Source organism: Folsomia candida, unplaced genomic scaffold (assembly GCF_002217175.1).
Source record: "Folsomia candida strain VU population unplaced genomic scaffold, ASM221717v1 Fcan01_Sc006, whole genome shotgun sequence".
NCBI lineage: Eukaryota > Metazoa > Arthropoda > Collembola > Entomobryomorpha > Isotomidae > Folsomia > Folsomia candida.
The window spans coordinates 1540460-1565498 of record NW_019091198.1 but is presented as its reverse complement, the minus strand read 5'-3'; the positions used below and the strand labels follow the sequence as shown (position 1 = coordinate 1565498).

Here is a 25039-nt window from a genome sequence, read left to right as displayed (position 1 = left end):
ACTCAGGAGGGCAAGTTTAGTTAGTAAATCTTTACATGCTCAGTTGACTTGACCACTTGTTTGCTCACCTCGTTTTACAATCTTGGAAGACTTGAAGTGAGCAAACTATTATCCGTCTTAGCAGCCGCAGCACTCTGAATTTAATTAGACTTTCAAGAAGTGTAATCTTCTCCCTCATTTCCAGTCACAATCGCTCCAAGACTTTGCCTCCCTCCGAAATGAAGAGAGAAAACTGCTTATGCTTCTCCGTATTCGTGATTTATTACACTTTGTCTTCTTCATGTGCACTCAACTTTCTCCCAATTGACTCAGATTAGAGTGACCTTATGCGAATAAGGAGTCAATTTACGTAGCAGGTTTTTCTAATCTGCCACTAAACGGAAATGATTATGCGGGTGTCTGATACAGAAAACGGATCTGGGACCACGGCTAAAATGCATGATGGCTAAATTATTAAAATGTGTTCTGTTAGTTACTCATCATCAAGTGTCATGCCATCCAAGCAGGTTACATTGAATTATTCTCAACAACTTGATGCCATATAATCTACCACCGGGAGGAAGAGTATCTAAGAGGACGATAAATTTAGTCTGCCCGTCGGGTTCAGTCCAGTCGGTGGTTTACTTACGCGTTGTGGACAAGCAAGGACAAATGGGAAGAGAGGGCAACAGCCATGAAATAATTTATTTTCTTCCCGTGACAGACAGTCGATAATGGAATATAAGAAAGTATGGCCTCCAACGGGTGCAGGATGAGGAGGAGGCGGTGCGGGTGTCTACTTTTAGGCTTTAATGTTGATGTGCTAAAGTTTCGAATTCCATTGATTAAATTTTATTGGGGGGTTCTTCGCGTGGGAAACATAACCATTCGCCGCTTCAAGGACTCTCATGGGCAGCAAACCTAGAGAACTTCCTACACTTGTGAACAACACGAGTTTATATGTTTAATAAATTATCTGGCTGAACTTCACGACCCACTCGTCTTCTGACTCTGGGTTCGAGTTTAATTAGAAACACAATTGAATTTAACACACTCCTCAATCTCCACACGTCCACCCAACTTGGGGTAAAAGTCAATACATTTTAGTCTCAAGTATATGTAGTTAAGTACAATGTATGTATATGCATTGGACATTCCTCATTCCTACTTGTTGTGCTGCATATTTTTGGGCCTGTTTAGCTACCACGCCTGGAAACTCTTGATTTACTTCCTTAATAGTTGTCGAAAAGGCTTAACTTTAAGTGACCAACGCTGTCGAGCTAAAAGTCAAAGTGGTCCGGGTTAATTTTCTATGAGGGGGTGTGACCTTTCGCTTAGGAAAAGTTCAGCCCACGCTGAATTAAAGTCCCCTCATTCAGAAGATGGAAAGTTTTGTGCTGATGGATTGAGTTAACAAACGGGATTAAGTTTTAAGGAAATTGTTGTGTGGAGATGGAGAAATACATTCTTGCATAAGACATATATATGTATCTACTGTATATTTGCTGAGTTTATATGGAACTTTATACGTCGAACTGTGGGTAGAGTTTGAGCTTGGTTTCACTTAAATATATACATAAGTGATGCATTGTCTTGCGAAATGCTCTGCAAACTGAAAGTGTTTCAACGCTCGTGTATCTGTATTGTTGAAAATATGATGGTGTTGGTTGTAGTAAGAAAACTCTCTGCGAAGCACCTGTCATGGAGGTCATATAAAGAGCTAAAAGCATTTCCTTTTAAATTTTCGAATTGCAATCCACCATGATGTTTTATGCGAGCAGTGACCAAACGTTTGTAATGTGCTATGGATTACTATGGAACATGCTTTTGTTCTTGAGACGCTGTTGTTCCCAGAAAAACAAATGGCTTAGCACTGTTCCATCGTACACATACATAAATATGAATACGAGTGAATGTACTAGATATCTGGATTAGTCATGATACTACATATAAATATGTCCATTTGAAAAATCATGTCCTTACAAATAGTGGAGAAAATTCGGAGGATGACATATTTGAAGCGCTTAAATACTTAGATATTTCGGTAACTCTTCAGCAATAAGTGTTACTATTTTAAAGTTTTCACTCATTATTTATATGCATGCAAAAATTCTCTGAAGCTCCTGCGAGCAGACGTTCAACTATCGTCGTCGCTTATTTAAACACCATTCATCCATTGATCAGGCAAACCCACCCAGAAAAATGATAAGGCTTGAAGTTGGTTTATTTTCTACATAAAAATGTGTGTCCACGCAATCGTACGAGAAAAGACTCCCTTTCAGTTGTGTCTATGAATTAGGATTCCATAATGAGATGATTTCTTTGCAGTATGACGAGAAGAACTGGGGTAAACCCAACAAGTAAACGTGAGCCTGGTGTATACTCCTTGCTAAACATTGTGGAATTCTAATCACGACGGAACAATCGTGTTTGATTAGTTACAGAAAAGATTTACCAGACAGAAAGTATTTGAACGTGTTGAATGAGTAATCCACCGGGATTTTCATTATTCTTTGACGACGTCGTTTCATTTCTTGTTTTCAAAATGTCTCAATTTTTGACGCAATTTCCCCTCCTTTACATCTTTCCCAAGCTGCTGCATGCTGTTTGTCTGCCTCACTTGCAAGTGCTTGACAGTCAATTCGCTTGCATGGAGTTAGAAGGAATGTGTCGTCGTCGTCAATGGACCGGCGGCGGCAGAAGCTTCAGGAATGATGAAAATTGAATGGATAACTAGGCACCATGAGGATGCAGATGGAAGAGCATTATGGAGAAGAAATAAGTACATGAAGTTAAGAAGGTGTGTGTGTAGAGGAAAAGAACCGGATGAGAAGCTCATAAATGAGCTTAAATATACCCGAGAGATTTTCTTATGAATCAAAGTTATTTCTTTTTTCTCTCTCTTTTATCCCGTCATTAAATTGTTTCATTCATTATGAACTTTCTCTTCTGGAAAATAGCAGCCCCAGCAGCCCCGAAATCTGAGAATCCAGAAGCTTACAGCTACACAGGAATTTTCCCAACTAAATGCGTACACACTTCTACATGAAAGTTTAAGAATATTCTTACACTTATAGCGTACATATACTTGTACGCGTTCCTATTTCAAGTTTCAACTCACTAGACATAAGAATACGACAAATTGCAAAATGTACTTTGCAAGAATATTATCGATACTCGAAAGCTGCCAAGCACAATGGGATTTTTACTAATTCTGATTTCAACCTTGTATTGCGTGGGACTCAGGATGCATGAGACCCGAGAGGTTCAATTACTCGAACCCTAACACCCTTCAGCATCTCATCCTAAATCCTTTTACCCAGGATGAAAGAGTGTCCGAGAAATAATCTTTTTGTGATGTGTTCTGTTCCCACATATTGCACAACCAGCTATTAAATGCCACTGTTTTGTGGAACAGGGGCAACGGATCAGGTCGTTCCATTGATCCTTTATTGGTTTCGTTCTCTGTCTTCTTGTGGGAAAGATAACAACCTCAAATCCCTTCGCATTATACTCCTTGCCCTTTCCCAACCAGGCTGATTCGTCATTTCGGTTTATTTTCTAAATGAAATTGCTACAGCCACCGAGTCATTCGTGTGCAGCGCAAAAAAGTCGAGCGTATGAAGAAATCTGGATGAAACTCTGATGTATGCGATAGCAGTTTTCCTTCTTTAGGAACAGGAAAAGACTGGAACTTTGGCATTGAGTGGCTCATCCCAAATTGGTCCAAGTGAAAGTTGGAATATCAGGAGGTCGTACAAATGTGTGGGTGGATGTGTAGGCGGAAGAAGCCGTTTTTATAGAGTTGGTCCGGTTATTCGGGTTGGATTATTGTTTCCAATATATCGTCTTTAAATGAAATTAGCAGAGTATCAATTTGCCAAAGTGCACATTTTTTTCCTCCTCCTGTGTTTTTTCTGAGATGTCAAGCGCTGGTTTTTCATAACAAAGTTAACACAATATGAATGGAATAATTCAATTAATCATCTTCATTTTCAGCTTTGATTCGTTCTTCCGGACCTCCTGGGAAAAGTTTTCTTGGAGTTGAAAACCAAAAACATCTTGAAGTGAATTTCAAGAAAATTGTGCTTTCTCTTTCAGCCAGTTCTGCTGACTTCACACTATTTTTCTTAGCTACAAAGGCTGACGTACTTATTCCTGTGATTTTATCCTTTGCAATTTCTTATAACCAGCATTACAAACTTTATCAATCATGAAATCTGGAAACATTCTAGTTTTGTGGTGTTTGATGATCGCGTTTCCTAGAACTGAAATGTGTGTGGATAAAGTTTGTTAGTGTTCACTTTTAGGAAATATTAGTAGCGCGTATAGACACTTAACGGGTCGTATGCTTTCACATAAATTGTACTCTGATAGAAATTATGTAAACAGTCTACATGCAACTTATACTTCAGTCTGGAATGGATTTGCAATTGTAAAATGTTATGATAACGACATTATCATTATAAATGTTTAATCCACTCAACCTGAGCACACATATATGAAACCAGTGAATATGTACCTATCTTTTAGTCTCCCTGTTCATGTGGGAGTACATTTGCGAGTATCATGCTGTTGTGCTAATTTGTGGTTATGAATCTTCCAAAGTTGAATATTCAAATATTGACACATGTAAATATCAAACTTTACTTTATCATAACATTTCATTCATGGTTTGTTACTTGCAGATAAAATAAAAGTTCATCAAAAGAGCCATTTGACACTTTCGTTTCGTATTCATATGCATTAGTGGGGTTTTTCGCAACACAAAGAAAGATTTTACCATTATCCGGAATAAAGCATAATTGAGAAGCGTTTAAGAAATGTATGAATAAAATCAGTCAAATAAGGTACTAAAAAATAAATTATATTCCTTTATTTCACATAATATGTACATATTTATGTAATATGATGTGCTTACTTGGAGGAAATGTGCCACATGTACCTGGACATAATCAATGTTAAATAAACGTGTCCCGACAAACTCTCATGAAACACATTACTTGATACAATACACGTATTAAGCCATATTCTAGCCTATAGTCGTGAGATGGGCATATGAATATAAGGGTTGTAAAATTTGAATAATTTGCAAAATACCCATGTTTGAAAAGCATCATTTATCATTTTCCTTGTCTGTTCAGAGCTCAGCTTTGGCCTTTGGGCACTCTGTAGTTCCGAGTGGGAGGAATAACCGTAATATATTTATATGGCTTTTCGTTAGCTCCCTTGACTCACATAGTTCTTGGGAAGTAGGTGGATATTTTACTATATCGTTAGCCTTGCGACCGTGGAGCGACTGAGGATGAGCGTGGCAAAGGACGATAAAAAAAATAACGTTAGAGCAAGTACGACACTTTATTGCATAATGATAGAAATAGGACATAATTATGTATGAATCTCAATAATAAATGAACGACCCAACTTATTAGTAGATTATTGCGATTACTGCATTCTAGGCGAGGGTCACGATTTAAATGTACCCAGTCCTAACGATGGGTATCATTTTCTCAATATGGGTCAATTTGACCTTTACCTATGAATTAACTGCGGTGATGTCAGCTTTAAATGAAAGTTGAAACATGGTTCGGTCAACACGGCAATAAAATATCCGCGTACATCCAGACGCTCACCCACCTTTAATTTGACTCCGTGTATTAGTTGGCTGATTTTATTTTCAGCCTGTCCGAAAAACGAAACACGCAACTTTATTACAGGTCGTAATCGACGGCGTTTGTCACCACAGACACGGATATGAGAAAGCTAAAAGAGCATCATGTCCGTATATGCCCACATTTCATTGAAAAGTTGTCTACACACTTCTTCTTTCTCAGGTTCTTGGCATATTCCTGTAAATATCTAATAAATCGGTAAGGTGTCCTGACCATGCATCATCAAATAGTGGTCGAGCTCGTCACGATCGATTCGGTCAGTGAGTTTAGTGGGAATGGGAATGTAACACATAAATCGTGATCGTAATGTCGTAAAATCGAACCATGTTAGAAACACGAGTGTGAAATCCATGATGAATATGCAATCTAATTGCTACTTGTTCAACACAGCCACTTAAGTACATAATATCCTTTTCAATTACCTACATGTTTTTCCCAACCCTAAAACTTCATGTTTTTGTTTGCACACTGTCCGAAGTAACTTAGTTATTAATATAATGGTTATTATTTACTCTTCATTACCATTCCCACTAAATTCCCACTAATTGGTGAACTAGCATCTGAATAATATTGGGTGAATCATATTTCAGATTAATTTAGCTCACACTAATGACTAAAAATTCGGGAAATGATCCTGATATACAGCAAATCAGTCCTCACAGCAGTGCATCCTACGAAAGGTGAGAGACTGAATGAGAATACCCGTAATAAAAAACTAATCCAAATTACAATAGTCCTTCCCAGTTTGGACGATGATGACGCAGCCAAGTTTTAACCAGATGCCGTGTATGTGACGTAGTTGAGGAGAGCAGCAAACTCGACAGAAGCAATTAAGAAGAAATAAGCACAGCCCGACCACGAGTGCTGGACGATAGAGGGAGAAATGAGGGGGAGGAATTTCCGGCCGACCAAAAGGAGGAAAGCTTTGCAAAATCCTTTCCCACTACTCGAGCTTGTCACACGTACACAATCTTCGTCCATTGTCTTCCTTGTCACACTTTTATGAGTCATGTCCGAACCCCGTCTCCTTGTCCCCCGGTACAAATATGGCTTGGTTTGTAGAACCACTCTAGAACCGCAACTTGTCCTAATATTTCAATTCCTAGCGTCCAGGGAGTTATTGCAGAAATATTGATAAGGGATTCTTCCACCTCACTGCATGCGCGTTGATTTCCAGCAAGCCGTTCCGCAACCTTAAGGTGGACGAATACGGGCGGATAGGAAGAGGAGGAGGAGGAGGACGATAAGAGGGTGGCAGTGGCAGTGGTGGTGGTGGCAGGTCGTGCAGTGGGTCCAAAACCGAGCTATATAGAGGGTGAGTTGGGAGTGAGAAGCCTGAGTTCCACTTGGTCGCTGAAACACTAAACTACACTCCAGCCGAGTCCAAGTCTCTTGTCGAAGAGAAAGAAGAAAGAAAGCAACACGGAAAATAATTCAGGACTAATCTCACGAATTAAAGATAGAGTGCTCCGTTCTTCTTAATCCTGTAGTCCACCACTAAATCCTCTTTCTTTCCATTTCTTTCTCCTCCACTTCATCACTCATTAACCCACGCTTAGCATCGCATTAAGCATCCACCAGTAACCACACCTGTCCAGCGAGATCGTCGGATCGTACACAGACGAGAAAAAGAGGGGAAATTGGACTGCCCAGATCTATCAAGAAAGCCGACTCCAGTTATCCAAGTTTTGCCACTTTCGTGTCTTCTCACCAACCCTTTCCGAATCACACGGTCTTGCAGCACGAAGGCGGACAGGCGAGGATTCTTCACTTGGGTAAGATCAAAATAATCACTTGTTTTCTCTACGCATCGTTTTGTGGTAAAAGAAAAACATTAGTGGTGCAAGTTGAGACGTACAACTTTTTACGTAACAAGTTGAAAAACTTTAGAATTTCACATAAAAAGAATATATGTATTGTTTAAAGCATGAAATTCCTCAGAATTGGTAGACATGCATGATTTCTTAAGAATTCCTTCGTTTATAGGACTCAACTAATCATTAAATTATATAATTCCGTGTATTTATTATCTCACCATCTTAATTTCTGTCTCGTCAATAGCATTTCGTAATTACATGGTTTGCATAATACAGAATATACATGCTACAAGAAAACCAAACCTCCTTCTGTCTCTCGTTGTCTCATTTTGTGCCAAGTTTATGCATGTTAAACTAAAGTTGTGGTGGTCGTGCATGCGAAGTGGTAGCATCATTCCTTATTATTGGGAAACGCAAATCAAGCCACCTTGGCAGAATTATGGTGTGTATTTTAGAGCAATGTTTAGTAGTCGTGAAAGGGTTTCACACAATAGAGAAAGTTACAATGAAAAGTAGTTGGTTAACAAAAAAAATTAAGAGTTCGAATGAATAATATTTGAAAAGCAAATGGACATGCAAAACTTAGAGTGAAAAGAAAAAATAAGTGTTTTGGTCGAGTTTGTCAAGAACGTCGAATTGAAACTTTTTATTATTATTCAAGCATGATGCTAAACATAATGTCTACCAATCCACCGAAGGATCAAGGTTGAAGGCAATCTTGATTATGCGTCGCAATTTATCCATGAAACGTTTAAGTTAATTTTCAAGGATGATAGACGGCATGTCGTACATTTGATATTGCATTTTTTCGACCTTTGGCGAGAGGAGTTTACGTAACAGCAATACAGAAATAGTAAGCTTCTGCAACACCAATCTACTCATTTGATACTCCAATTTTCAGGCCACTTACAAGTCTATTTTTATGGGAAGTATGAAAATTCAAAACTTAATTATAAACGCCTTCCACCATTCGGTTCATATAGGTTTAATGATGAGCGCAATTGTTTTGCTTGTGGGGTTGACCTTCAAAATGAAAATACGGCTAAAATTACCACTTTCCCCAACCACACAAATCTACATCGACAAGAGAAATTGCTGCACTGCATTGGAAATCAAAAGTATTAGTGGAATCATAAGCCAATCGATCAGCGTCGTCGAGCGTGTTGGATTGTCCAAGGCGAGGTCTGCATACATAAAGCCTGCATTTAGTTTTGTCTCCGACGATGAACTTTTGCAGTCTTTTGTGCACCAACCACCGCATTGTCAACTTTTGGTTATTGTTTCACAAATAAAAGTAAAACTACAACATTAAGACTCAATATTTGCATGTAGCGTGGCACATTTAGTATTCTGGTAAAGTTGCTTAATACTTTCACCCAGAGAGAGATACAGTCCACTGGCATGTCAAAGAACTGGACACCTTGCTTCCAGATTAATGCATAGCAAAGGTAAAGCAATTTCCCATCAACAACAATTCAATCAACGTGTCACATCAGACCAATCAGTCCATTAAATGGTGCAAACGAAGAAATAGTTTGTGCCAATTTGAGTACAATTTCATACTTTGAATATATGTATCTTTGCCGGGCGCAATTGGCTTAAAATTTTCAAACCATGTCAATTGCCCTTCGTCACTATTTCGTTCAATTTCTAGCAAGAAAGGTGATTTATGTAATGATTGAATTGACAAGATAAATCGAATTGCGTCCAAACGGGTAGCGAAACACTTTATTTACGCCATATCAAGTTCTGAATAGAACATCATCATGAAATGTTTCATCGCAATTTAGAAGTTTCGCCTTCTGACATGATGACAGTAGATAAGAAGACGTCACGAGAGCAATAATAAAGAAGGACTGTTCAAGATACTGGACTACATTTCCATACCAAGCATCGCAGTGATAGGTCTCGTACGGACGACGGTGATAAGTAGAAATTGTTACTTTCTCCACACTCTCGTTTTGCCCCAAAAGCACGTCTCAGAATCCCAAAAGTCGAGAATAGTCGTTCAGAATACATAAAGTTGTGGATAGAATATGCTCAATTTAGTTATGTACTTGAGTTGGCCGACGAATTATATTCCTGCCAAGAACCGATGGAATTGATTTACATTGTATTCTTTTCTTCAAGGGACGAGTATTGCAACTTTTCTCATATTTCACAAAGTTTTTTTTTTATTCTTTTGGCTTCATCCACACTTGAACTTACTTTTGGCAAGTCCACTCGCTCCCTGCTAACAAAAAGTCACTGATTGAATTGGATCTCTGACTGACCAGTCCAATTCTAACACAGTGGACGAAATCAGTACGTCAGATATGTGAGAATGCGGACAAAATTAGAAGGAGCACAGAGACCAACTTTCACCACCGCAGAAAGAAGGCAGAATTTTTGTATATTTTTATGGCTACCTTTCCCATCTCTTTGTAGGCGGAGGGATAAAAGAGTTGAACTTTGTCTACTTCTACATATTAATCTCCTACTTGAGCATCTTCTTGTCCTGTTATGAAATCGGTATTCATAACGAGCTTGTTTTATCTGCTCGTTTGCTCCAGATTTACCAGCAGCAGGCAAAAGCTAATTTCGAGTTTCATCTTATCATTCAAAAGGCCGAAAACGGAATCCATATTTTTCGCCGAGAATTTGCAATGCATGTTCCTTACATATGAAAAAATATTCATTTCCCCACCAAACCACACGACTCCGAACTCATCCTACAGAGGAGAAAGTAAGAAAAAAAGCAATCCTATCACAATTTCCGAACAAAATATCCGACCAGACCAGAAGACAAGACTGTTGCGAACTACAATTGCATGCCTAGGAGGAAGGAAGCTGTCATCATCATCGTATCGTCGTATAGGTATCATGGGTGGTCTGACTGGTTGTGAGAGCAGGAGAGAAAGTCTATCAACCACTTCTTCCTGTCGGTTTAGCTTCAAGCGTCTTTTGAACGTTGAATGTCATTGTTTTACCCAGAGCAGGGCTTATCTTCTTCTTATTTCCCCCTGGAGGCCGGGATGGACCACTCCGTCTCACCACCACAGGTTCTGCTCTCTGTTTTCTTATTCTAATTCAGGCAGATAGTTTTCCTCCATGCCTGGCCATCGTCTCCGGTCTTCTAAATATATAATTTGAATAATAAAGGCAACTAAACTGCAATTAGTTTTATCTGGAGGTGCCATTTACTTGCTTCGAAATATGTTGATTGAGATGTTTCTGTGTCTTCTCCCTCCACGACGTCAAGCGAAAGTTGTGACGTGCACGACTCCAAATTCAGTGAGACTTTGAATATCACATAATTTAATCTCATTTCCAGCGTGGGACTGATTTGATTCACACATTATGCTATTAATTTGCCCACGCGAGACGAAAACAATGTGGCACTACTAACAGAGAAGAAAGAGCGAATTTAAATATAGGCATTCAGACGAGAATTCTGCTATGCACGGCAGCTGAATAGGAACAACAGGTGGACCAGATGAAACCGATTACATTTATTTGTGCGTTTCAGTTTAATCGTCTTGTTTCTGGCATTTCGATTCAGAAGTTGGTTGTAGTAAATCCGTTTGCAACCTGCTTTTGCTCCCGTCGTAGTAAAATAGATTCACAAGATCGTAACATTAACAAATATGAATACGCAGTTTGTGGGTTATTTCTGGGATTACGTAGATATATTAATGTTTCATCGGTGCAATGAATTGATAAAGGAAAGAGCTCAAACCAGTTCCTGTTTACTAATTATCTATTTAATTACCAATAAATGAAATAACAGGTATATAGGTTACTTGGAGGCAAAGTGAGAATGAGATTATTAACAGTATAAACTTATTATTATCAAAGATTAATGATACGTTAAGACCTTTCTATTATTCGATGGTGAACAATCAACTAAACATTATAGTTATGTAAGTCCTAAATTTCTTAATATCTAGTTCAGTGAAAAGGGAATAATACTTGAGAAAATGAATGCTAGCTATATGCTAACTGATGGCTAAATAAAGTGCGAATTTCGTTGAATTATGTAATACATCAACTTTAAGAGAAAAGAATGGCGAACAATTTTTCTTTAACGCACACCATTCTATTAACATGCATGCAAACTTAGAGCACATGCAAGAAATATGCGTTCCAATGCGAACTTCTCTACTACGCTACTTCTACTACTACGCCTTTGAAAAATGAGACCATTTGGTGAAGCCAAGACCTACTTCATCTGTCCGTGTATCGTCTACGTACGTACGTAGAAGAGGAGTGAAAGTGAAACCATCAAAGTTTTTTTTTGGTAACCCTCAACCTACCATCGCCACCAGAGCCATATCGGAGTCCAACAGTCACCTTACACTTGAGCAGCATGAATGTATTCTATTAAATAAAAGTTTTCCCAAGGTGATGAAATATTCATGAAAATCTGAAAAGTCTATGGCCGGATGTGCGGCTGAGATTGGCACTTATCCACTCCACGAGTTCGTCACACCATTGAAAGAAAGACCTCGTTTCTGATGGTGTTAGTTTCTGTTAACGCAAAATAATGAAATTTAAAACTCCGTCGCCTTTCATCCTCTGATTAGTCACTAATTTATTGAGGAAAAACTTGCTTGAGGGTTGAATGGATATTCCTTCGTCGAGATTTGTGCTGTAATCCAATATATTGGAAATGAGTCTCAGGTGCATACATATTTTCTGGCGAGGCCATTTCGTTATGCAGTAATGAACCTCAAATAAATGTCATAGGAAAAAATACAGGCAAACAGTTTTTCCTATAAATTCTTCTCAATCTTGAACATATTTATTATCTCCTAAATTCTACACATTCATCAACTCATACTGCGATTGAACTTCATATTTGAATACCGATTTATGTGATTCTTTAAGATACAAAAAGTATCTTTTTGCCTTTGTGCTAATCAGGAAGTTAAAAAGATGGTAGATAAATATTAAGCAAATTCTATATAAAGAAAAGTTAAAACCCAAAGTTTTTAAACGAAAGTTCATGAACTTTCGTTTAAAATAGAGGATATGCAAAATCATTATGATATAATATAATCAAGAATAAGAATATTAAGTGAAGGTTTTTTACTACATATAATCATCTGAAAGATGATATGTAATTCTGCCAAATTATTTATTCATGTAGTCGAGTGCATTACGTGAAGAAATCATAATCAGAAAAGCAGACAAACCTCACAAATATGTACGTATGCATGCAAATATGCATGCATCATTTGAATACTAAATACCTTTATATTATTAAAGCACTTCTAACACTGGGTACAAAATCGGTCTAAATATCCGATGACGGTAAAATCGTAAAGTTTTGGCCTCCATAAATGATTGATTCTTCGATATAATAATAATTGATGGTTCTCGTATTGATTTCGGATTAGTAGTTTCCGATAAAACAGAGCCAGGAGTGAAAGGCATGTTTTCGACTACGTTGTAGAATTAATACTAGCTGCTACTACGGACGCTCACGTAATTGTCGTCTCGTAAGTATGATGGCAACAACTGTGTTCACCTGGCTGTCCGGTACTTAATAGCCTGAAATTAGTTGAGAGATAAGCAAGTTTACTTTACTCGTGCAACAAAATTTCCCAACTTATAAATTCACAACTATTTACTTGCGTGTATTTCCAGGTAGCCAGACCTGACGGAACTACTGATTCTTGCAAACTACTCGAACGACGGGAAGAAAGGGAATTTTTGGAATAACACACACAAGTCTCGACGGAAGAAAAATGAATTCGTTTAACTGCTGGATAATTCTGAGTGCATCAGCGTTCCTCCTCCTCCTGATCTCCACCACAGCTTCTTCCCAAGAAGCCACAAGTTTACAGGATGAAGACCTTTCTAATAGTAAAAGAGCGTGGAAGGACGTTGGGGCGTCGTGGGGCAAGCGAGGATGGAAAGATATGCAAGTGAGTGCTCATTTACTTTGCTTATTCCGTAGGCTTTTCAAAACATTTCCCCTTTTCGAGGAATTTCCTCTCCAACAAGAGAACCAAGTGTGCTACTGCCCTTGGTGAAAAAAGTTGTGGTCAAAACAGAACCCAGAATACGAGAATAATGTAAATGCAACCCAACCATTCGTCTCATTTTGCAACTCCATTCACTTATTTAGCATCTGTTGCAAATGTATTCTGCAAAATTCTAGAACGGAAACTGCCAATAAATTCTATTCGTTAGACAACTACTACAATACTTTTCTTCTCAAGTGTTTAGTTTTTGCAACACATGGGAGAAAAATCCCTTGAAAATAGTATTCGTTGAAAAGTAAAGTGATAAATACGTTCAGGATGTAGAACATAAACGTTTGTTCATGTTGTCTCATTTTCTATTCGAGAACACGTCCGTATTCATATTTACACAGGAATGACTTTCACTTTGCAGTGTATGTGTAGCACTCACTTTCCCCTCTCCCGCAGCCACCCAAACCACGTACCAGCCTTGCTTGACAAGGAGAAACTCCTCTTAAAACTTAAACGCAAAGTAATCCTTTTGTGCATACAACTGATAGTTAAGATAAATATTCAAGGCCAGGAAACTTCTGCAAGTAAAATATGCACAAAAAATGTCCCACCCACGCATTTGTGATGAGGCAAGCAGATATGATACCAGTTATCGAGGACATGAAATATATTGGGTTTGCACACTCGAGGATTTATTCAACCGAAATAGGAATATAAAACCCAATGTAAACTGACGCCTTGACATGCGGAAGCTGGCCGACATAACTTTACAATTGAAATTACTTGTAGTTTGTAGTAGTTTATGGGATCCATTCCATTTATGAATGGCAATTGTGTGGATTTCCGACTCAATTTGGTTTTGTATTGTGACAGGGCACTTGGGGCAAGAGGGGATGGGACAAAATGAGTGGCTCTTGGGGAAAGCGAGATGACGCCGAGCTAGAAGATGCTTGGGACGGGATTGAGAAGAGACCAGAATGGGGAAAGTTCAAAGGTAAGCAACCAACCAACCAAACCTGCACCCATTCCAGATTCCATTAACTTAACTGCTCTTCAACAACAATGCGTTAAGTTGGAGCCAAACATGTCGCTGCACAGTATTGAAAGAAGCTTTGCAATGTATGTATTGCAATAAACGGTGAATAACCTGCAAAGATGATGTAAAATAACAGCTGACATCTATTTAATCTATAACCCCACCGGTATGTCGTCGAGTACTAAATTTAGTAAAACAGTAAGGCTTAACCTTCTCCAAACTTACTGTTTTTAGACCAGATCAGCAAAACTTACACCCCCGCGTAGACCTTAAGACTCTGCAAATATGGAATATTACTGAACCAAATTCTCAAAACCAGCATTTCTACTTTTGGACAGATATTTTGACGGCTGAGTGAATTTCCATAGCACACACAAAGCAGAGATTTTGACATTCAAACGGGGAGAAAGCAACTCAAGTTGAATTCAAGTGCTGAGTGAGATTCTAATACGCTCTCACTCTAAGGATTTGAGGTTGAGTAAAGTTGAATACGTATGTTTCTGAACCCTGCTGCATAGATGGATGGATGGATGGCACAGGGAATGTGAATTGTTGACAATACATATTTTGAAACCAGTTCAGGACAAAACTAAAATCTTGTCTTGCTTTCCTCCCCCAAATCGAACTCTGGGACTACACAATAAAATCGCATTTAACCCAACTTTTCTCATCATCCGCCTCCACATCGTCGTCCCTCATCCATATTATGCTAGCCTTGCAATAAGATTAAGTGCAATATAGATAATATATCACTTCTCAGCTCAAGCCATTCACTAGAAAATCTGAGAACAACCGACCAGCAGCTTAGACAGCATACTTATAACGTGTATTATTGCGGAACAAAGATTATTATGGGACATATCTAAAGGGCGACTTTGATTTGGGAGTCGCATATAGAGCAAACCATGTCCGCGACTCAGTTTGGCTGACAAAATTTTTCCTTTCTCGTGTCCATTATAATAACTTTCCCCGCATAGAGCAGGCGGTGGCAGGAGCGATATAATAGTAATAATAATAACAGGAAACTGGTAATCTCGACGAGGAGGAAGAAAGTGTTGGAATTTGTGGCAAGAGAGCAAAAAGCAATTATCTTATCCGCGAGAAAAAACTTCAAGTGTCCAGAAATAAATGAACTGTCTCACCCTCATCGGTCGACGATGTGGTGGTGCCTTCTTCTCTGAATTTCACTTTCACTCTCATTCCGACTCATATGTCGCTCTGCTTTTCCGTCTTAGCATTATTTGGGTCCTTTTTTGCTTTAGTATCGAGATTTTTTTCTTTGACCACGAGGTGAGGTTGGAATTATGCTTTAACTAGATTTGCCAAGATAGCACTTCCGAGATGAGAAAAAGTAGGACTCTGGGCTGAATTTTTTCAACGAGACTGAATAAATTTAGATGAACTATTTCATATCAGAATCTAGTTTATTATATTTAAAAGTTTTCAGTCATAAGATAATTACAGGTTAATCGGCTTTAAAGAGCAAATTTAAGTTTCATATGACGAAAGTTATGACGTATTTGGATCATATCATGCATATTATGAATTTAATCGTACCATGAAAATTAGACACAATAGGAATTCAAGGATATTTTTTTATCACAGGCATTGCTCAAACTTGAGATTGAACTCGAAACATCAGAACTAACTGTACTGTTTCCTTCACATTTTATGATATTAGAATACTTTATGATAAATATAATACAGGTTGAATGTACGACCATTTGGGAAAAAAGGGAGACCAATTTTGATTGACAAGTTATTGCCAGCATATCTCATAAAGGAGGAGGAAGGGAACAGGAGAGAAAAGTACAAGTCGTAAAATTTACACTTTGTCATTCACCCACATCCCATGGCGATGGTGTAAATGACTTCTTGTTGTTCCACCTCCACGCGACAGACGGTAACAAATAAACGCAAAGTAATGCTGCCAACTGTAGAGATATTCGTACTACTTGATGCACACCCAAACTCACTGCATGCATCGAGCAGTTAACATTGGTAACGATTATCACAGCCTGCACTTTGTACGGACGTGGACGAGGAGTTAAATGCAGGCGAGGAGTAATGGTGAATATTTATTGTCCGCGTTGGTGGTCATCAAATTTGGTGAAAGTGGACGAGCCAGGGGATTTCGGGCAACACGTAATGTGCACACGAGATACGAAATAAATAATAAATGCAGGATTTGCAATATCAGAATTACACCATTTTATTTTATCTTCTTGTCAATAACGTTAGAATTAATATCCGCACACACGACCCATCTGTTTGCATTTTATTTAACTGGGTTGGATTGATGGTTGCTTTGATTCGATGTCATCTCAAATCCTGGCTCACTCACGCCAATTTAGGCAAATTTGTTTTGTGGTGATGCTTAAGTTCGAATTTATGAATACTAAACACCATTTTATCATCTCCATTTCGACGCCACCTTGTTTCTTGGGGTGTATAATAACATACGTAATATGCCTCGTGGGCGAGGTTGGCGTAATGAAATGGTGGAATTACGTACATACTTGCAGCGTAGAAAAAGGTTCACCACTTTGACCCACCCGTCCGAACATGATTCGGGGGAGACATAAATAATTCTTCAAGCTGGGTTGCCTTAATGGAAATTGGGCGAATTATTTGACATGCTAAATAAAATTAGCATCACACCTAATATCTGGCAATCAATCCCATCTTGGGCTTATCCTACTCTCGTGTGTTGATTTGGATGGTTGTGACACAAGTGAATTTAATGGAATAAATAGCCATCGAGGGGAAAGAAATTGGACCCCAGATAATCCGATGCGACCAGGGGATGAATTTATCCGAGTAAATTGCATTTCTACTTTCTGGATCAAACTAGAGGAAAATAGATCCGTTTCAGAATGAGATTTCAAGCAGGATTTTCCGGCAGAATGAGCAGAGTGTGGAATTAATTAAAGGAGTCAGCTCATGTGTGTCACGTATGTTCCATACCTTCGTCCTCGCTCCTCGATGCGTTCACTTTTTGATTTTTTATGGCAAGACATACGGTGTCCGTAAATCTACCCCCCACATTCACACCAGCTGAGGCTGTCAATCCTGCCATATAATTCATCATAAAATCCACAGCAGAAGGAATATTCATTCATCAGCAGCAGCAGCAGAAACAGCGCTAATGGTGGGAGGACATATTTGACATTTTCTCACCTTTCTGATTGTTTTATTGGATCAATGCGGTTTGGGGTGGATTTAGGTGTGTGTATAAAAGTTTGTAGTTTGTTGAATTGACAATTGCGTTGGTGGAAGAGAGTCAACTGAGATGTGATGGATGGGTGGACGATGTGGGATGGATGAGAAAGTTTTTTAAAACCATGAAGGAATAAACCATGCTGGCTGGCAGTCATACGTAGTAGAAATTTCGTAATCCGTAACCAAATCCATATCGTCCGCTATCATGTCGGCCTAATTCAGTCAACTCCAAAAATTTCGACTCTGCAAAAGTTTCCGGGTTTGTAAAACATTCCGTTAATTAAAGTGGAGTTGTTCCTATGCCGCTCGTCACATAGAGCGTGCGAGTGACCACAAGCGACCGCAGGTTCAGTACGGGCATTGAAAGGGCATTGAAATTAGTACCACCACACAATATATCCTGGCATCAGTTTCAACTGGAAGTGATCTAATTTACACATAATTTGCTCGTGTTCTCCTCCAGTGTTCAAATAGAATGGATGTTTTTTCACCAAAATTCCACAGTTGTTGTAATACTCGCGGTTTTTGAATACTTTCTCTTTCGTAATAAGGACAAGGAGCAAACTCAATTGTCAACTCCCACATGGACACGTTTCTGATATGTGTTTTGTAGAGGGTCTGGCAAGGGCAGCACGCAAACAGAACATAATAATGGACCTCAACCACAATTCATGCCTGATGTAAAATTGAATGAGTCAGACATCTCCCGCTGACAAGAATTGAGTTTCTAATTATTAATATTTAAACAGGTGTGCTACATCATTCTGTATTTTATTCCAGGGTCATGGGGAAAGAGGGCGGCAGTGGGTGGCTGGAATAATCTCAAAGGATTGTGGGGAAAGCGGTCTTGGGGAAAATTGTCAAAATCATGGGGAAAACGGTCCGACTCTCCAATGGGTAAGTCATTGTCTATCAAACCAGTCTTTTCAGCAATTTGCATGCATTTGGCTCATAAATTTATTAGATTCTTGTGCCACTCAAGACTTGCATTCTGACAAGTTAAACCAAATTACTGTTATTTATTTAACAGCCGAAGTGTTTCAAAATTCAGGAAGAAAGGCTTTCCAATTGGCGTGATAAGTGATACATGTCATTCTTAACTTCAAATACATTTAAGTGTGCATGACATTTACGTTGTATCACTGTTCGATGATTGGCACAAGTATTTTTATTAGTGCGTAATTAAATATAAAAATCCCTGTTTACCTTGGTGTAAAATTTTTTTCTTTCCCTCAAGTAGCATCGCAACCATTTTAATTACTTGTTGATTACACAAGAAAAAGATCGATGTTGCACAAACTATTTGATTATTCAATGTTTGCTCTGACATTTCTATCTCGTGGATAGTGAAGTGAGTGAGTGAGTGAGTTCCATCATGCAATTTCTTGTCATTGCATATCTTTCGTCTGTTGACACTGCTCTACTGCAGGGACATGCATCATTTCTCAAAAAGCACACTGATAGGTACTTTCGAACCATTTTGATAACATTTATGTATACATTTGAGAGGATAGGAAATTTGAATGGATCAACATCCTTGGTCGTTTCTAAATACAATACTTGCTTTTGTACACCCCCTCCTAGCTGGAAAAACTAGTTATCTCGCAGCTGCCTCCCTCCTCTTCAGCAATTAAGTAGGGGATGCTCAAAAGTTTGGGTGCTTTTGTTGCTGAATGGTTTCTCAAGTCATTAAAGGTATGACAAACAGAGAACGTAATAGTGGACGAATTGTGCCAATATTTACATTTGACTAAAACTTTGCCAAGTATTTTGCTACCTTACTATCATGGCATTCAGTTCAATCAATTATCTGTCAACCAATCGATTCGCAATGTTTAATTACTTACGCAACACAATATTCTGTCCGGTTTGGTTGGATGGCACGAATTAGAGAGAGTCCCCATTTCCAAAATATTGCTCACGAGTAGCTCAGCGAGGCTAAAAGCTTCTTTTACGAACTGCTGGGGATGGAACTGCTGCCCATCAAGAGTAAACTGGTTACCCCTCGATTTGTGGGTCTTAATTGACATGCACGGTCTTTTACCTAAGTATATTTTCTTGGTGAATAAATGTCTTGAAGGGTTATGATGTTGTGCTGCCGGATTATGTGACGTGCACAATAATGATTAACTTGTAATGATGGTCGAGCAAGAGACAGCAAGTGGAAACCCAAGGCTGTCATTTGATTATTAAACAACACACTGCTCCCCTCTGCTCAGCTTTCCCTATGCATCACGACCACAAGCTTGTCAAATAGTCCAAGAAAAGGCGTCATTTCACGGGGCATAGATTTTAATTTTAATTGCTCTGCATACGAGAAGCACTCACCAGAGCACAAATGGTTGTGAGCCTTTTAGTACTTGTTGGGCAATAGGGCATGTCGTCCCAACATGAAAAAGGACACAGACGCCGAGATGGAAATAGAGGGCAAGAGATGAAAAGTCTGGAACGTCGAGATCAAGACACAACCCACACACATTGCTATCTTCATGTCCACCTACATGTATTTTTCGGGTGCACTCTGATACAGATCCAGTTGATGTCAATCTGCTCTCGAGATAAGAAATGTGTCAGAAGTAACTAACTGTTTTGGACGCTACTTTGTTGGAAGAGCAAATTTTAACAAAGTAATTATAGCACGTGTTATGTATTCAAATTCCTTCCTAAATTTAAATGGTATTGCTGCATTAACTTCTTCGTATCCAATTGCCTTCAAGATTGCCGCAATACTCTTTACGATTTGACCTCAAAGTCAAATGTGAAATGTTCTAGCATGACTTTGGTCTATGAAAATACTTACTTTACTTTTGTTCAAATCCCCTCAAATTAAGTGCTCACAAGTAGTCGTAAGCTAATGTGTAAGAAATAGAAACAAGTCTCATGCTGATGACGACAAGTATCTATTTGCTCCATTAAATCACACCATTCTTATTTCATTTACTGTAATCGAACAATCTGATCAATAGTATATGCATAATATTTTACTGATGTAGTTCTAAAAATATTTTGCTCCTCCTTATATATAATCCCCAGAAGAGGACAAAAGCTATTTATCGAAATATGGGAAAATTAATTTGCTTTAAAAAATGTCCGTCTTAACATTCAAACAACTTTCGTAGTTCTGACTAAGGTGGCAGAAGATAATTTACTGGCTGATAGGAGAGAGTTTCTAAAGAAAATACATGCAACTGGTAGCTGAAGAAAGTAGCGGTTGTGTTAACTTTCTCTTCCAACAAGATTATGGAATAGGGCAATTTGCGATGCGGATATGAATCTGCGTGGTGGAGAAAGATAACTTTTTGTTTTAAAGGGCAGAAGGGAAAGAAATGTCCGGGTTTGTTAATGTCTCTACTAAATAACGCTGAAACAGGGAATCTGAGCCTGTTTATCAGGCAAGGTATCTAAGAAAAGGAGAGCTAAACGTAATCAGAGTGAAAGTTGGGCCACCACCAGTGGTTTTTTGCCATGTGGTCTAATAAGAAAGAAATCAGGTCATCTGCCATCCCTCGTCGTCGTCGTGGTCGTCATCGTCGTCGCGTTTGCCTTAAGGCGATCCAATCATGCAATCCATTTTACCCAACAACAACATCATCGAGCATGTCACTCCTTTTTCTCCTGAAATTTATAATAGGCTTGAATTTACATTTGAATAAATGCACATTTCGAGCTTTTTCTTTGCGATCATGTCCATAAGCCCAATGTCAAAACTTCAATTTTTTTTGGGACACTTTTCCTCAATGATTGTTCCTATACAACTTGCTTTTTGGTTGAGAGCACCATTGGCCAAGTTTCATCACTTTCTCTCTTTTTACAGATTATGAACCAGTCTCAGAAGCCGAGTGAGGGGTGATCTCTGGAAAGAGTGAATATTCTGGTGCTACGAGGACTACTACCACTTAATCCTATATTACTACTACTATTATTCTACTGTAAGAAGAAGCGTTGAGAGGAGGATTATTATTATTACCTAAATACATACACGAATTGATTTCATATTTGATACACGATACATTCATTAATTATAGAAATATATCGTCATCTACTAGTTGTAAATAACCACATGTATATTTCTCCACCCACGTGATATACTTAGCTCTATAAATCTGTAGCCAGACTTTTCAAACCTGTTTCCAACGCTGTGCTACATGGAAACAAGTAAGAGAAGAACAAGAAGCATGGATTAGCATATTACACGGCTTACATTTCCTCAAATTTTCGATTGCTACAAAATACCGATATACATAATCTATATGTTCTGCCTCCCACACATGCTTACTCATAAATAAATACATACACCAGGTAGAAAGACGTCATCCAAAGGGTCGCTCTGTTCCAACTCCCACTTGAAGATAAAACTAAAACCCAGGGATAACAAGAGAAGTTAACTTTTATGCCCCTCGACTAAAGAAACAAAATGTATGTATGTAGATGTTAGGCAACACACACACCCTTATTCTAGCTAAACGTCCTTTACGAAAATCTGAATAAAAACATTGTCTCTCTCTCTCTACATCTATCTCTGATTCCTGACCACTACTGTTATAATACATACCTTGAACTTTAATGCCAAGATTTCTGTCTGGCTTAAGAATAAAATCACCTTATCTTCTGTGGCACTTCTAACTAGTTTTGTAATAAGGTTAATTACTTAATTAGACGGATAAATATATGGTGCTTAGATCAACTTAACTTTAGTATACGTACAAGCTTAACTAGCGGTAAAAAAAGCCTGGTACGTCTGAAGGGAAAATACTTGGAATCCAAAAATTCACCAGAACGAAAATTTTCATGTCGATTAGTTGTTTCCTAAGCTTTTAGATCAACAAATAGAATTACGATTATCTACTGATAAGCTTAAGTCAGGATACAAAAAAAAATGTAAAAAAAAGTACGGCATGCTTGCAAATATGTCTATTTGCACTCGTCACCAGCAAGAAGCATGAAGATAACAAAGCAGTCAAACAACAAAGTGGCCAAGTTGAGACAAGTTGAAATGATCACTTGTCACCGTTTTTACCGAGGGGATTCCTCTTGATTTCACGACTTGGTTGATTCTTCTGGCCACTGTACCATCAATTATTCTTTTCTTTATCTGTCCTTCCTCTGGTGCATGCACTAAATAGTTTACGTACATTGTTCTATTGTTAGTTCCACCTACGCGAAAAACTGAAAAAATAAAGTAGGAAGTTTAAGTAAAGAGTTTTCTTGGATTTTGTTAGCAATGTGCTCCCTCATCCTCCTGTGTCAAACCGTATATAAAAATATACACTGCATCCATAAAACGTGTAATATGTTGTAAACTACAAACTTTCTATTGCCTACTTATTCTGTATAATTGAAATGTAAGAGACTATTTTCTAATAGATTAGTAAAAAAAATCATTGTGGTAATAAAGAAAGTAGTTAAGTACGTAGACTGCGGGTGAATTTAGTTAATATTAGCCAAGAAAAATAGAATTCTGACTATGATTGATTACACGTACGTACATATTCTTCTTGGTTGTGTAACATAATTGCATTTCACTTGCGTCGAGTATAAGAAAACTTAGCAAGCAGGATTAAAATTAGCTCGTCGTAAACTTATTCGCACTTGATTTACAACGATTTATCTTAGTGTTTTTCCTTTAATGAAAAAATAATGTTGATTGAGGGTTGGTAGGAAATAGAATTGTTAGGAAATACGATTCTTGAGAAACATAAAGTTCGGATAACCTAAAAAAAGAGAATGAGGTGTGAGGGATAAACTGATTATTTCCAATTCTTGATTTCCCCCAGACCCTCCTTTACAGTTACATACATACATATACAACTATCAAAGATTAAAGTACGGTTACGATTAGACTAGAAGTAAGAACATGATTTTCATATTTAGTTCAACCCCAAATAAGGCCAAACCCAATTCTTATTTTATTTTTATAATTCGGACAATTTTTCCCTGATTCTCGTTATTTTGTGTACTTTTAAGCTTGGTTCGCTCTTCGCCTGCTTGATTGGTGCAAAAATAAATTACCAAATTGAATTTAGAATAGTGAAATGAAAACTAATATTACGTATCTAATTCGGTGCTAGCTACATATTATTGTATACCCTCATGAAATAAATTAATATTGCATTTAATTTTCGAACAAAACTGTGAATGAAACTTTCAATTTATTTAAAAACCTGGTGCAACGTCATTTAGTCCGAGTCAGGGACAGAGTCAACAATGTAGACCCTGTCCCTGTACAATTGCATAACTGCTTATCCGTCTATATTTTTGTCCACTGGGAGAACATTATATTTCCCATAATACGTATTCTGATTCCTTTTTTGCGCATTGGTCGACTGGTCAAAAGCTGTCTCATTGTGCCAAAAAACTTTTCCGCAATTCAATCCAAAGGGCAAGAAATGCTTATATTTTATGTAGACCAGAAAGAAACTTTGGTACTCTTTTTCACCACCGAGTTTGGAGACAGTCTTCTTGACAAGATGTTTGCCCTTTTTTATGCATTTATGTAAGTCTGTACCCATCCTTCTAACTTCAAGGGTAGTACATGCATCAGCCCCCTTCTGCAGGTTCAGAAACCAACAAACATCAAGTTAATCCGAACTTTAATAAAGAATTTATTGATAAACCACACATTCAATTGAATGACAAATATTTTCTAATTTAAAATTTTCAGAGAATCCAATAAATTATGTCCGAGTGATCGTTTTACAAGGAAATTCATTCAGTCATTCATGATCTGTCTGCATATTATTTTATCTGTGCTCGTGACGATATATAGCACATCGAGTGATTTCGCATAGTTTGTTCCATGTATCCAACCCGTAAATTGCCCCCAATCAAGTTCTCATTTTCTATCATGGTCCAGCAATAAACTTGGGGCAAAAGGACAATTTCGGGGAACATTAATTAAAAATTATGCAAAGGAACAAGGGCTGCTGGGCCAATTATGTAATAAAATATGGCACAAATTCGACGACTGCAGCATTTACGACTTTAACAGCCCATCACAAACTCAACAAACAGGCCCGTCGCCAGTCTCAAAAAACTGTATCAAGATAGATGACGAATTCCACCCACTATCATTTCAGCAGTTTTTTTCACATATAATTCGGTTAATACAGTCAAACGACATCGTGGACTTTTATCTATTTCCAGTCCTACTGCGCCTTGATTTCGGCATGAACATAAACTCTCAATTAGCGAAGGAAATTGAATTACATCCCGAATCCAATTCAGCCATTCACTTATCTGTTGTTGGATCTCTTCATTTCGCATTAAATACGCAAATCTAGACGTTTCTGAAGAAGCAACAGTGTATTTAGTACAGTACAAAGTGATACATATTTTTTTACACGCCATGTA

General features: G+C 38.1%; 1 protein-coding gene across 1 annotated transcript; it reads left to right on the top strand.

The window, feature by feature from the left end:
- Positions 1-6956: 6956 nt before the first annotated feature.
- Positions 6957-23813, top strand: LOC110851312 (prothoracicostatic peptide). Its single transcript, XM_022099044.2, has 5 exons — positions 6957-7426; positions 13100-13380; positions 14305-14425; positions 18470-18586; positions 21504-23813. The coding sequence occupies exons 2-5, from the start codon at positions 13201-13203 to the stop codon at positions 21530-21532; spliced, it is 447 nt and encodes a 148-aa protein (XP_021954736.1). The 5' UTR covers positions 6957-7426; positions 13100-13200; the 3' UTR covers positions 21533-23813.
- The last annotated feature ends 1226 nt before the right edge of the window (positions 23814-25039 follow it).

Bases quoted from the DNA above. Each gene is read 5' to 3' on its own strand.
- LOC110851312 (XM_022099044.2), top strand. From the start codon at position 13,201: ATGAATTCGTTTAACTGCTGGATAATTCTGAGTGCATCAGCGTTCCTC. The intron at 13,381-14,304 runs GTGAGTGCTCAT...GTATTGTGACAG, and splicing joins GAGGATGGAAAGATATGCAA to GGCACTTGGGGCAAGAGGGG. The intron at 14,426-18,469 runs GTAAGCAACCAA...ATTTTATTCCAG, and splicing joins AGAATGGGGAAAGTTCAAAG to GGTCATGGGGAAAGAGGGCG.